The sequence below is a fragment of the Carcharhinus amblyrhynchos genome, chromosome 18 (genome assembly GCF_965287045.1).
Source record: "Carcharhinus amblyrhynchos chromosome 18, sCarAmb.v2.hapA, whole genome shotgun sequence".
Classification (NCBI taxonomy): domain Eukaryota; kingdom Metazoa; phylum Chordata; class Chondrichthyes; order Carcharhiniformes; family Carcharhinidae; genus Carcharhinus; species Carcharhinus amblyrhynchos.
The window spans coordinates 47,399,249-47,413,430 of NC_137341.1; the positions used below are offsets into that span (position 1 = coordinate 47,399,249).

General features: G+C 41.1%; 1 protein-coding gene across 1 annotated transcript in view; it reads left to right on the forward strand.

Moving 5' to 3' along the window:
• clec16a (C-type lectin domain containing 16A) overlaps nt 1-14,182 on the forward strand; it is a 246,720-nt gene that overhangs the window by 178,017 nt on the left and 54,521 nt on the right. The window contains exons 20-21 of the mRNA XM_080206958.1: nt 4,352-4,503; nt 6,562-6,766. Coding sequence (XP_080063084.1) covers nt 4,352-4,503; nt 6,562-6,766 — 357 coding nt within the window. The remainder of the gene's footprint in view (nt 1-4,351; nt 4,504-6,561; nt 6,767-14,182) is intronic.

The window sequence follows — 14,182 nt, forward strand, 5'->3', positions numbered from 1 at the left end:
CCTTGGTGATTTATGTGTTTGTCCAGATGCTGCTTAAATGCTGCATGTGTACCTGCCTCCACCACCCTCTCAGGCAGCACATTCCATGTTTCCACTTCCCTCTGGGTGAAAAAGTATTTCCTTAGATCCCTTCCAAATCACTTACAAAGAACAAAAAAAATTACAGCACAGAAACAGGCCTTTCGGCCCTCCAAACCTGCACCGACCATCCTGCCCGAGTTGACTAAAAACCCCCTATGCTTCCAGGGACCATACCCCTCTATTCCCATCCTATTCACGTACTTATCAAGACGCCCCTTTAAAAGTCACTACCGTATCCGCTTCCACTACCTCTCCCGGCAACGAGTTCCAGGCACCCACCAATCTCTATGTAAAAAATCTACCTCGTACATCTCTTTTAAAACTTGCCCCTCGCACCTTAAACCTATGCCCCTAGCAGTTGACTCTTCCACCTGGGAAAAACATTCTGACTATCCATCCTGTCCATGTGCCTCATATTCTTGTAGACTTCTATCAGGTCTCCTCTCAACCTCTGTCGCTCCAGTGAGAACAAACCAAGTTTCTCCAACCTCTGCTCATAGCTAATGCCCTCCATACCAGGCAGAATTCTGGTAAATGTTTTCTGTACTCTCTCCAAAGCCTCCATATCTTTCTGGTGGTGTGGCGACTAGAATTGAACACAATATTCCAAGTGCAGCATAACTAAGGGTCTATAAAGCGGCAGCATGACTTGCCAGTTTTTAAACTCAGTACCCTGGCCAATGAAGGCAAGCATGCTATATGCCTTCTTGACTATCTTCTCCACCTGCTTTGCCACTTTCAGTGACCTGTGTACCCTTTGCCTATCAATACTGCTAAGGGTTCTGCCATTTACTGTATATTTCCTATCTGTATTAGACCTTCCAAAATGCATTACCTCACATTTGTCTGGATTAAGCTCCTCTGCCATCTTTCTGCCCAAGTCTCCAACTGATCTATACCCTGCTGTACCCTCTGCTGGTCCTCATCACTATCTGTAAATCCATCAACCTTTGTGTCATCTGCAAACTTACTAATCAATCCCATTACATATATATATATATATATTACAAACAGCAAAGGTCCCTGCACTGATCCCTGAGGAACACCACTTGACACAGCCTTCCATTCAGAAATGCACCCTTCCACTGCTACCCTCTGTCTTTTTTGACCGAGCCAGTTTTATATCCACCTTGCCAGCTTACCTCTGATCCCATGTGATTCACCTTCTGCACCAGTCTGCCATGAGGGACCTTGTCAAAGGCTTTACTCCTCATCTTAAACCTATGAAGTCTGCCATGGGGAAAAGATCCTTAATAATCTACCCTATCTATGTCTCATAATTTTCTGCACCTCAGTTAGGCCCTTCCACTGATCCAGGGAACACAAACCCAGCCGATTCAGTCTCTCCTCATAGCTAAAACTTTCCTTCCCAGGCAATATCCTGGTGAGTCTCCCCTGTACCTCTCCAGTGCAATCATATCCTTCCTATCCTGTGGTGACCAGAACTGCACACAGTGTTTTATCTGTGGCCTAATCAATGTTTTATAATGTTGTACCAACACTTCCCAGCTCCTATATTCTATGACCCGGCTCATGAAGGCAAGCATTCCCTATGTCTTCACTATCTTTTCTACCTATGCTTCCACCTTCAGAGATCTTGGGGCTTGTACCCCAAGGTCCTTTTTTCCTCAGTACTAGGGACCTACCATTTATTCTGTAGATCCTACCCTAATAAGATATCCCAAAATGTATCACCTCACACGTATCAGGATTAAATTCCATCTGCTAATGCTCTACCCAGTTTACCAGCTGACCAGTATCAGTCTTCAGCCTGAGCCTATTCTCCTCAATGTCAACAACACCAATTTTTGTGTCATCTGCAAACTTACTAATTATATTTTGATTTGATTTATTATTGTCACATGTATTGACATACAATGAGAAGTATTGTTTCTTGCACGCTATACGGACAAAGCATACCGTTCATAGACAAGGAAACGAGAGAGTACAGAATGTAATGTTGCATTCATAGCCAGGGTGTAGAGAAAGATCAACTTAATGCAAGCTAAGTCCCATCAAAAGTCTGATGGCAGCAGGGAAGAAGCTGTTCTTGAGTTGGTTGGTGTGTGACTTCAGACTTTTCTATCTTTTTCCTGAAGGAAGAAGGTGAAGAGAGAATATCTGGGGTGCTTGGGTCCTTAATTATGCTGGCTACTTTGCCGAGGCAACGTGAAGTGTAGACAGAGTCAATGGATGGGAGTCTTATAGCTTCTACATTCACATCCGACTCATTACGTATGTAATATATAAAATTGATTGCTGTGGCACACTGCTGGTCACAGGCTTCCGATTACAAAAGCAACCCTCCATCGCCACCTTTTGCCTCCTATTAATCTTCCTATTTACGTTCAACGCAGATAAATGTGTAGTGGTCCATTTTGGCAGGACCAATGGGATGAAGGAATACAATATCAAGGGTCAGAGTCTTAGCTGTGTTGAAGAGCAGAGGGATCTTGGGGTCTGGGTCCATAGGACTCTTAAATCGGCCTCGCAGGTGGAGGATGTGGTCAAGAAGGTGTACTGGCCTTCATTAATCGAGGAATTGAGTTTAGGAGTCGGGAGGTAATGCTGCAACCTTATAGGACCCTTGTCAGACCCCACTTGGAGTACTGTGTGCAGCTCTGGTCGCCTCACTATAGGAAGGACGTGGAAGCTATTGAAAGGGTGCAGAGGAGATTTACAAGGATGTTGCCTGGATTGGGAGGCATGCCTTATGAAGATAGGTTGAGGGAGCTGGGACTGTTCTCCCTGGAAAGACGAAGGTTGAGAGGCGACCTGATAGAGGTTTATAAGATGTTGAGAGGAATAGATAGGGTGGATTTTCGGAGGCTATTTCCCAGGGCTGAAATGGTCGCTACGAGAGGACACAGGCTTAAGGTGCAGGGAAGGAAGTACAGAGGAGATATTAGGGGTAAGTTTTTCACTCAGAGGGTGGTGAGTGAATGGAATCGGCTGCTGTCGGTGGTGGTGGAGGCGAACTCGCTGGGGTCTTTTAAAAGACTTCTGGATGAGTATACGGGATCTAATGGGATTGGGGGTTATAAATAGGTCTATGGCTTAGTAGGTATACAAGTGATCGGTGCAACAAGTGGGCCGAAGGACCTGTTTGTGCTGTAGTGTTCTATATGTTCTATTAACAAGCCCATTTTGGATCCAATTTGCTAACTTGCCATGGATCCCACGGGCTGTAACCTTTTGCACCAGCCTTCCAAGTGGAACCTTGTAAGTAAGGACTGTCCATAATCGCAGTGACTAAATGTGCTACTGGGCTTGTGGGCATCAGGCAAATCCTTGATCTGGGCCTGAGTTGGTTGACTCCAGAAGAGATCATTGATGCCAGATTGGCTTCAGTGTTCCTAAATCAAGCAGACAAAAAAAAATTGAGTCAGTAATCCCATCTTAATCATCAGCCAGTGATCGCTATTGTGAAATGTGCTTGCTTGTGTGGGCTATAGGTGAACATTTGAACTCATCTGATTGAATGAATGGGCTGCAAATACTTACTGTTTTGACTCAGATTTTGAAGTGGCAGGATGTCAGGTGGCACCTCGCACTACTTGATCTGAAAGCTTTGCAAAAAAGAGAACAAACAAGAGTTAAATGCTTTTTGCATTTCCTTAATGACTAATTTTAACCTGAGACCTAAGACTCAGTATCCTTTATTCTAACTCAAGTACGTCATTGTAACAGTAAAAACTACAAGCCTAAATATAGAATATTCTTCTTTTTAAAATTAGGGGCCGTCCTTTTAAGACAGATGAGGAGAAATTTACTGAGTTGTGTGATTTTGGAACTCTGTCTCAGAAGGTGGTGGAAACGAGGTCACTGAATATTTCTAAGCCAGAGATGGAGAGATTGACGTTAGGCGAGGAAATCAAAGGTTGTCAGGGATAGATGGAGAATATGGAACAAGCATACAGAACAGCCAGTATCTTATTGAATGAGAGGACAACCTCAAGGGGCCAAATGGCCCACTTCTCATATTCCATACGGTCATATTTTTGCAATGCTTATTTTCTTACATAGTTAAGAGTAACTCATCACAAATTACTCCCAATCTTCACTCAAGCTGGTTTTTTTTTGCTTAACTGATGAGCAAATACTGATTTGAATTACAGTGTTCGCACTGGAATATATTAAATGCTGTTGATGTTCATATTTTTGGTTTATCACTGATTATCTTAATGTCTTGTCTTGAAATGGATTTAGTTTCCACTCAGTCCTGTGTAGATTGACCAACTAAGACTTGATGTTAATTCTGTTCTTTCAGACAATAGTGACTTAATTGCTTGCACTGTGGTTACAAAAGATGGCAGTCAGATGCATCGATTCCTGGCGGTAGACATTTATCAGATGAGCTTAGTTGAACCCGAAAGCAAACGACTTGGCTGGGGAGTGGTGAAATTTGCAGGCCTGCTTCAGGTAAGAAGTTAAGTCCTGGCAGATGCATCTCCTTTCTGCTTCTTGGATTTGAATATTTAAATTTGATTCCTTCATTCTGGTTACATTTCTGGCATGTTTAGTTGTTTTGTACTTCCATCCACCCAAAACAACAAATCTAATTCAGGCTTCACACGGTACTTGCTTATTTAGTCAAGTTAGTTTCTTTTTTTGGGTTTACATAAGAACATAAGAACATAAGAACATAAGAAATAGGAGCAGGAGTAGGCCATCTAGCCCTTCGAGCCTGCCCCGCCATTCAATAAGATCATGGCTGATCTGTTGTGGGGATCACTTTTCGTTTGTGCACCAAAATAACTGCCAGTTGAAGGCATGTTCAGTGGCAGCACAATGGTTAGCATGGCTACCTCGTAGCTCCAGGAACTTGGGTTCAGTTCTGGCCTCGGGTTATTGTCTGTGTGGAGTTTGTATATCCTCTCCATGTCTGCGAGGGCTTCCCCCGGGTGCTCCGGTTTCCTCATGCTCTCCAGGCTGATAGAAGGTTCACTAGGCTGATACCGGAAATGAGGGGGTTAGCCTATGAGGAGAGATTTGAATAGACTGGGTCTGTACTTGTTGGCGTTTAGAAGGGTGAGGGGGGTATCTTATAGAGACATATAAGATAATGAAGGGGAAAGATAGGGTAGAGGTAGAGAGATTCTTCCCACTTAGAAAGGATAGCAGAACAAGAGGGCACAACCTCAAAATAAGAGGGGGGGAGGTGCAGTTTAGATCAGAGTTGAGGAGGAACTTCTTCACTCAAAGGGTGGTGAATCTCTGGAATTCTCTGCCCATTGAAGTGGCGGAGGCTACCTCGCTGAATATATTTAAGTCACAAGTAGATAGGTTTCTCTGATAGACAAGGGAATTGAGGGTTATGGGGAGAACGCGGGAAAGTGGAACTGATCCACTTCAGATCAGCCATGATCTTGTTGAATGGCAGGGCAGACTCGAAGGGCTAGATGGCCTACTCCTGCTCCTATTTCTTATGTTATGTTCCAAGGCTGCAGTAAGAAGTCTTACAACACCAGGCTAAAGTCCAATAGGTTTATTTGGAATCACGAGCTTTTGGAGTGTCACTCCTTCATCAAGTGAATGATCACCTTCATCTGATGAAGGAGCCGTGCTCCAAAAGCTCGTGATGCCAAATAAACCTGTTGGACTTCAACCTGATGTTGTGAGACTATGCACTGTGCCCACCCTAGTCCAATATTGGCATCTCCGCATCAGGTTGGGTTGATTGGCCATGTTAAACTGATCCTTAGTATCAAGGGGATTAGAAAAATAAATACATGAGATTATGTGGAGAAGGCCTTGGTGGGATTGTTGTTGGTGCAGGTTCGGTGGGCTGAAAAGCCGCCTCCTGCACTGTAGGAATGTGCAATCTCCTGGTGTTCACGCACATTGGTGCTTTCTTTGTGTGGCATAAGGCTTCTATTTTTCACTTCTATAATTTTAAACAAGCAACCCACCAGGTGCTGCGGTGAAGGATGAATAAAGAGGAAAGACAAAATGGGTGATTATGTTCTTCACTGGTGCTTTGTGGATTCGCCTCCCTGAGTTGTATTGGTCATGAAAAGCATCTTTCCATTGGACTGGGAACCTTTTCATTTAGACTTATTTACTCAGTTTTGCATAATCTGGTTTGTACAATGTGCTCCATATGTAGTAAGTCGGAGCCCCCTAGAAATAGTGGATCAACTGTATTGTGGTTTATTGGTAGGACACACGAATAAACTAATCCAGATTTTGAGAGATGTATTTTGGGTCCAGTTTAGGCTTCTATAGCTGTGATCTATTAATGATATCAGGTTGAGAAAGATGCAGCTACACGGTAAAGTCTGCATTACCGTGTGACCATCAAAGGAAAGCTTTAAGCTTTGGCTAAAATATGACATGAAGCTCATCAGGCAAGTTTTTCTGGCCCACAGTCAGAAAATCCTGCCCAAAGTCAACGGACTTTTGTGTGGGCCATGACGACAGGATGGGAACACTCCGCCAGTTGTGTACTTACAATTATTATAACCTTTTTTTTAATAGGACATGCAGGTGATGGGAGTGGAAGATGACAGTAGAGCTTTAAATATCATCATCCATAAGCCGGCATCCAATCCTCACGCCAGGCCCTTCCCAATCCTCCAGGCCACGTTCATCTTTGCTGATCACATCCGCTGCATCATCGCAAAGCAGCGATTGGCAAAGGGCCGCATTCAAGCACGGCGTATGAAGATGCAAAGAATAGCAGGTTCGTGCCAGTTTCTTATTAACATCCATAACTAGGCCACTCGACCAGTGGTGCCAGCTTACCTGCTGGAATTATGTAGAACTAATTAAAATTCCAAATTTACTATTGAGTGCAGAATTAATCTTTTTAACATTCCATTATGTTCTGTGATTCCTGCTGAGGTTTTGATTTGACTAATTGAGCTTGTGTTAGTTATCTTGTTTTCTATGTTAAATTTATCATCCACAAAAACTTCAAACCATTTACTTGGCTGTTTAACAAAGTGCCATTGATTAAAAATATGAAGTCCTTTTGCACAATAGTTGTTACTGCAATTCATTTTCAGAAGCTGAAATATGAAATAAAGAAAGAAGGAAGTTGCACTTACAAGCATCGTTCACATCTCAGGACATGCCAAAGCACTCTAATATACAAGGGTTGTGCTTACCCAATTAAGGTTAAGAAGGGCTATTATCAGCTAACAGCAAAATTTGCATTAAAGGCTCTGCACAGGTTATAACGGAATATATTACAATAGAGAATTTTGATGTCCAACAAGTTACTTGAGCAGGAATTGTCAAATTGAAAATAGTGTTTATTCCTACTGTCTGTTTCCTATCCATTAAACCATCCTCTGACCATGTCATGCCCTAGCTGCATGATCCTATCTCTTACGTATCAATCATCCTATAACAGCACTGTAAAACTGCAGCGGTTCAAAAAGGTGACTCACCACCACCTTCTCGTGGGCAATAAATGCTAGTCTAGCCAGCAATGCCTACATCTCATGAACACATTTTTAAAAACCTTTTGTGTGACGCCTTATCAGATGGCTTTTAGAAACCACCGGTTCCTCTTTATCTAAGCTACTAGTTATATCCTCAAAAGAACTTTTAATAAATTTGTCAATTAGTATTTGTCTGACCATACTATGTTTTCACAAGTACATTGTTAAGATGTCCTTAATAAGCAATGGCAGCATTTCCCCAATGTCTGAGGTCAGGCTAACTACTTTAATTCCCTGTTTTCCCACTCCTTCCTTTCCTGAATATGAAATTATGTTAACTTCCATTCCCTAGGATGGTTTTACAATGTAGGGAATTTTGGGAAATTGTAACCAGCACATCCAATTACATCTTTTAGAACCCTAGTATGCAGGCCATCAGATCCTGGAATTTGTTGGGTTTTAATTCTTTAAGTTTATTCATTACTTTTTCTTTATTGCTATTAACAAACTCCAGTTCCTCTCACTTTTTAGCCCCTTGGGTGACTCGTTGTTTCTGCTGTGTAATTTTGTCTTGTGCGCTGAAGACAGACACAACATCTATTTGACGTCCCTACCATTTCCTCATCCGCAATGATAACGTATCTTGCTTTTGTCTCTAAGGACCAATGTTACTTTAGCTGCTTTTTTCCTTCTATACTTGTAAAAGCTTTTACCATTGTTTTTATATTCTTGATCGTTTCCTCTCGTTTTATTTTATCTCCAATTTTTATCAACCTTTTGGTGACTCATTGTTAGTTTCTAAAATACTTGCATTTGGCTTATTACTGTTTTTTTTGCAGCATTATAAATCTCTTTAAAACTAATACAATCCTTAATTTCCTAAGTAAGTCAAAAATGGGTTTTCTTGTTGAATTTTTGTTTTCCAGTGGATTGTATTTTTGCTAAATATCTTGCATTGTTTCTTTTGATATTTCCATTGTTCATTGATTCCCATACCTTTTAATTTAATTACACAATCTATCTTGGCCAGCTGTTCCCTCACACCTATGTAATTGGCTTTGATTAAGCTTCAAATACTTGTTTTTGAAAGCGACATACTCCAATCACATTTAACGTGGCATTCAATTGTATTGTGATTGCTAGTTCTCATCAGATATTTTGCTGTGAGGTTATTAATTAACCCAGCCTCATTACACGTTACTATATCTGAAAGAGCATTATCCCTAGTGTGTCAGCATATTGTTCTAGGGATCTGTCCCAAAAACATTCTACAAATTCATCTTCCGGATTATCTTTGCCAATTTGATTGGTATTGACATTTATAGCACACCTTTTGCAACCTCAGGTAGCCCCAAAGTGCTTTACTGCCAATTAAGCACTTGTGATGTGTAGTCACTGTTGGATTGTAGAAAATTTGACAGTCAATCTGTGCACAATATGGTCCCACAAAGGGAATGTGATATTGACGAGATAAACTGTTTTGGTGATCAGGTTATTAATAGTTTTAGCAATCACCATTAGCTACGACACAAGGCGGCACAGTGGTTAGCACTGCTGCCTCACCACGCCAGAGATCCAGATTTAATTCTGACCTTGAATCACTGGTTGTGTGGAATTTGCACGTTCGTCCAGTGTTTGCGTGAGTTTCCTCCCACAGTCTGAAAGATGTGCTGGTTAGGTGCATTGGCCATGCTAATTTCTCCTCCAGTGTACCTGAACAGGAGAAACAGATGTGGCAACTAGGGATTTTCCACAGTAACTTTGTTGCAGTGCTAATGTAAGCCTAGTTGTGGCACTAATAAATACTTTTTCTAAAAAGAACCCTTGCGTCCACCTGAACTTGAAAGGTAGAGCCTCAGTGTAACATCACTTCTGAAGACAGCACTTTTGACAGCGCAGCACATCCTAAGCACTGCAAGGAAGATTTTGTGATCATGTCTCTGGAATGCAACTTAACCCCACAACCTACTGATTTGTGTCAGAATACGACCTATGACTGAATTGTGGGTTGAAGGAAATCATTTTCTGTTACGGTCTTTGTACACTTACACAAAACAAATAGGATCTGGATGCAATTGAAGCGATTCCATATACTTCAAAAATAAAAATTTCTTAATGCATTTTTTTTTAATGAGTTGAGAATCCTCTGATATCACATTGTAAACTTAACTGGAACAGCTCAGTGATGTATCCACCCAGCATATGTATCAGTGCGCTGCTCGGTGGTTGTGATCAGATTTGTCAACGTGGCCACAATTAATGGTTCAGAACCACAACTTACAGGGAAATGCACATTTTCCTTGTGTAACCATTGTGAGTTGCAGCTGCATGTTACGAAATAGCTTGACCTATTTAGCATGCATTTTCAGTTTTTGTGTAAATATAACTCGAATATAATCTCTTGCCAATAGCAGTGTTTCTACTCTGCACCCTTCACCATGAAATTTAAATACTGCAGAAAAACACTGCAAACTCTTAGATGACATACTTGATTCAATTCCAAGTAAGATTGTATATGATTTTATTGACCTGTGAAGACTGATACACAATACCACTGAAAACAAATCTTTTTATGAAACGAACTGCCATTCCAGGCAAGTACTTTGTACCCATTTCGCAGCAGACCCGTTTTTTTTAGGGAGCATTGTATTTTCAATTTTCTTAACTTATCTGACACTGAATGTTAAAGAACAAATATGATAAGTAAATGTGATTATTTTAATAAGTTTAGGCTTATTTATTCATGTCATAAGTAGGCTTACATTAACACTGCAATGAAGTTACTGTGAAAATCCCTCAATTGCCACACTCTGGCACCTGTTCGATTACACTGAGGGAAAATTTAGCAATGCACCTAACCTGCACGTCTTTTAGACTGTGGGAAGAAACAGGAGGAAACCCACGCAGATACGGGGGGAACGTGCAGACTCCGCACAGACAGCGACCCAAGCCAGGAATCCAGCCCACGTCCCTTGCACTGAGGGAGCAGTGTTAACCACTGTGCTGCCAACATATTTCACTTTATTGCTGAGTGTAATAGATTAATAAAGGTATGTTATTACTAGCTCAGAATTTTTCTGTAGTCTGTGATGATCCCTGAAGTTACTCTTCACTACAATACTTTCCTCTTTTGCAGAGATTTGTGATTTTAACTTGGAAACTGGTAATGGAACTAATTTGTTCACCTGCATATGTTTCAATACAAAATGGTGTATTAATCAAGAAGACAGCTTGCGTTTTCTTTGTCTCCACTGTAAATCGACCAAAAACCAGTTGGTGGTTTTGAATAGTGACATTGGAGTCATTAGATGTGCATTGCCTCGTGTTATTCTGAACATACCACTGTCATTGTAAAGCAGTACTGAGTATAGAGTGCTTTCTCCATGTGGATCAGCGACAGGCATCTTGGTCTGTTGCTTACATTTCGTGGCATCTAGTTTAGAATGTTGCCAGTAAAGTGAGATGTATGTCTGTCCTCTTGGTCAAAGATAATATGTGAATCTAAGAAAAAAGAAAACATAATATAGGAGAAAGTATCCACATGTTCTGTGCTTAGATTTCTGGATTGCAGGGAAATAGATTCAGGTGAGAAACCTTTCTGATATTCCAATTGCATTGGGCGCTACCAAGGGAGCTATAATGAAATGCGTTGCACAGTACATGGTACTTGCCACTTGCTTCAACGGGATCAGTGTGTTTAGTCAGTTCTTCAGCGTACTGTTTCCATCTATGCTTTGCTTCCTCAGGTTCTATATGCAGTGTAGCATCTCTACTATCCTCTTTGTGCATGCTGAGCCCTCCTTCTTCTAGTCAATTCCTTTATTTTGAAGACAGTATCCATTCTTCCTTTTTTTTGTAGTTGTTCCACATCATTGCACTGCTCTCCCCAGTATCTCGCTTTTGCTGGGTTGGTTTCCTTAGTTCATTGGTTAGTTTTCTATACATCTGTTTACCTTCATTTCTAATCTTGCTCTTTCACTTCCTTCCCTTGACCATTTTCTTTAGCATTGTCAGAATGTCAATCTTGTCAGAAAATAGTTACTGCCATTTAAAAAAAAAAGAGAGAGCCAGAAGAGAGTCGTAGAGGTTTACAGCATGGAAACAGTCCCTTTGGTCCAACTTGTCCATGCCTCCCAGTTTTTACCATGAAGTTAGTCCCAATTGCCCCTGTTTGGTCCATATCCCTCTATATCCATCTTACCCATGTAACTGTTTAAATGCTTTAAGATAAAATTGGACCCACCTCTGCTACTATCTCTGGTAGCTTGTTCCAGACACCCACTACCCCCTGTGGTAAAAAATTGCCCCTCTGGACACTTTTGTATCTCTTCCTTCTCACTTTAAACCTATGCCCTCTAGTTTTAGACTGTCTTATCTTTGGGAAAAGATGTTGACTATCTGGCTGATCTATGTCCCTCATTATTTTATGGACCTCTATAATATCACCCCTAAACCTCCTACGCTCCACAGAAGAAAGTCCTAGTCTATCCAACCTATCCTTATAACTTAAACCATCAAGCCCTTGTAGCATCCTAGTAAATCTTTTCAGTTTAATAATATCCTTTCTATAATAGGGTGACCAGAACTGTGCACAGTATTCCAAGTGTGGTCTTATCAATGTCTTATACAACTTCAACAAGATGTTCCAAATCCCATATTCAATGTTCTGACCAATGAAACCAAGCGTGCCAAATGCCACGTTCTTCTGTCCATCTGTGACTCCACTTTCAAGGAGCTGTGAACCTGTACCCTTGGACGACTTTGTTCTAAAACTCTCCCCAACTCCCTGCCATTAGCTGAGTAAATCCTGCCCTAGTACAAATGACTGTACTTGACCTACTATGCCTGTGAAATTGGGGTATTTGACAGTTGCAAAAGAAACTGCACTTCTGGCAATTAAGAAATTATCTCAGAGTCATGAAGTTTACAGCATGGAAACAGGCCCTTTGGCCCAACTTGTCCATGCTGCCCTTTTTTTAAATTCCATAAGATAATCTCAATTGCCCGCATTTGGCCCATATTCCTTTATACCCATCTTACCCATGTAACTGTCTAAATGCTTTTTAAAAGACAGAATTGCACTACTACCTCTGGCAGCTTGTTCCAGACAGTCACCATCCTCTGAAAAACTGCCTCTCTGGACCCTTTTATATCTCTTCCCTCTCACTTTAAACCTATGCCCTCTTGTTTTAGACTCTTTGGGAAAAGATATTGACTATCTAGCTGATCTATGCCCCTCATTATTTTATAGCCCTCTATAAGATCACCACTCAGCCTTCTACGTTCCAGAGAAAAAAGTCCTAGTCTATCCAGCCTCTCATCACTCAATCCATTAAGTCCCGGTAACATCCTAGTAAATCTTTTCAGTTTAATAATATCCTTTCTTGTAGATAACTTAGATTCTCGTGGCTGAGCTGTAGGGAAGGCTGATTTTAAAAAAAAAACTACGACGTGTCAAAATGGACACGTTGTGCTGGTTTCATGAACTTGTTAACATTTTTGTCTGTAATGTCTCATGTTCTTTCTAATCAGTGAAGTCCCTGTGCTTTTCTGTTTTCTGATTAGTTATTTTCTCCTTCATAAATTGTTGATCTGTTTCTATATAGTACCGCAGAATGGTTACAGCACAGAAGGAGGACCAACTCCGCTATTCTCACTCCCCCAAGTTTTCCTAATAGTCCTGAATTTTTTCTTCAGATGTTTATCCAAACCGCCTTGTTGAAAGCCAAAAATGAATCTGCCTCCAGCAGACTCTCTGATACTGCATTCCAGATCCCAGTCACCCTCTTCATTTAAGAAAAGGCCTTTCTTTGTGTCGGATTTGTATCTTTTGTGAATCACCTTCAATGGGTGACCATTGGTTGTTGACCCTTCCACTATTTGGAATAGTTCCTCTTTATTTACCCTGTCCAGGTCTTCTCTGAAGAGAACAATTTTAGGTTCTCCAATCTGGCCCTGCAACATTCCTGAAAACAAATAGTGGATTATATTCTGCAAAATGCAACTAGCTAAATTTCACAAACTGGACAGAACTCAGTTTGGGGCAAGGAGTTTTAAATCTATTTACATTTTACAGAATAAATAAGTCATGGAAAGTCTAATTAAGATTGGATCCCAATCTCATAAATTGTAGGTGTGGTGAGCCTCAACTTTAGACCTGATTTCTACCTGCAGGTCCCTTGTGGACAGATTACCTTGTGATTGCTCTCATTGGATGCTCAATGAACCTATGCCTTTGCCTCTGCACCTGCTACTTGCATCCATTGGCCTCTTTCTTAATGTCATTTTTATCAACTTGCATCCAGTCCACTCTGCATGATCTTGAGGCCGGGTCCAACCTCTCCATCAGTCATGACTTCAACCCACTATTTCCACCTGGACCTGCCTGACCCTCAGTAAAGCCTTGATCTCAGCTCAGTGAATGATAACATAGACGATGCACCAAGATATTGAGTATAATGTTGATCAGTAGGAGTAATTAGGAAGTAAAGAAGTGCAGGTGATGTTATAAATGTAATTCAAGTGATGTATAGACATCTCCTTAACTCAAAGAATATAGCATTGCCTCTTAACCACGAATTGTGTTTAAATTCTCAATTCTTGATTCAAAGGTTTTCAAGACAATGATTGAAAGATCATTCTTCCTTATTTCCATTGCACTCTGTGAAGATCCACCTAACTCCTATTTGGTCCTTTCGGTAATTGCAGTC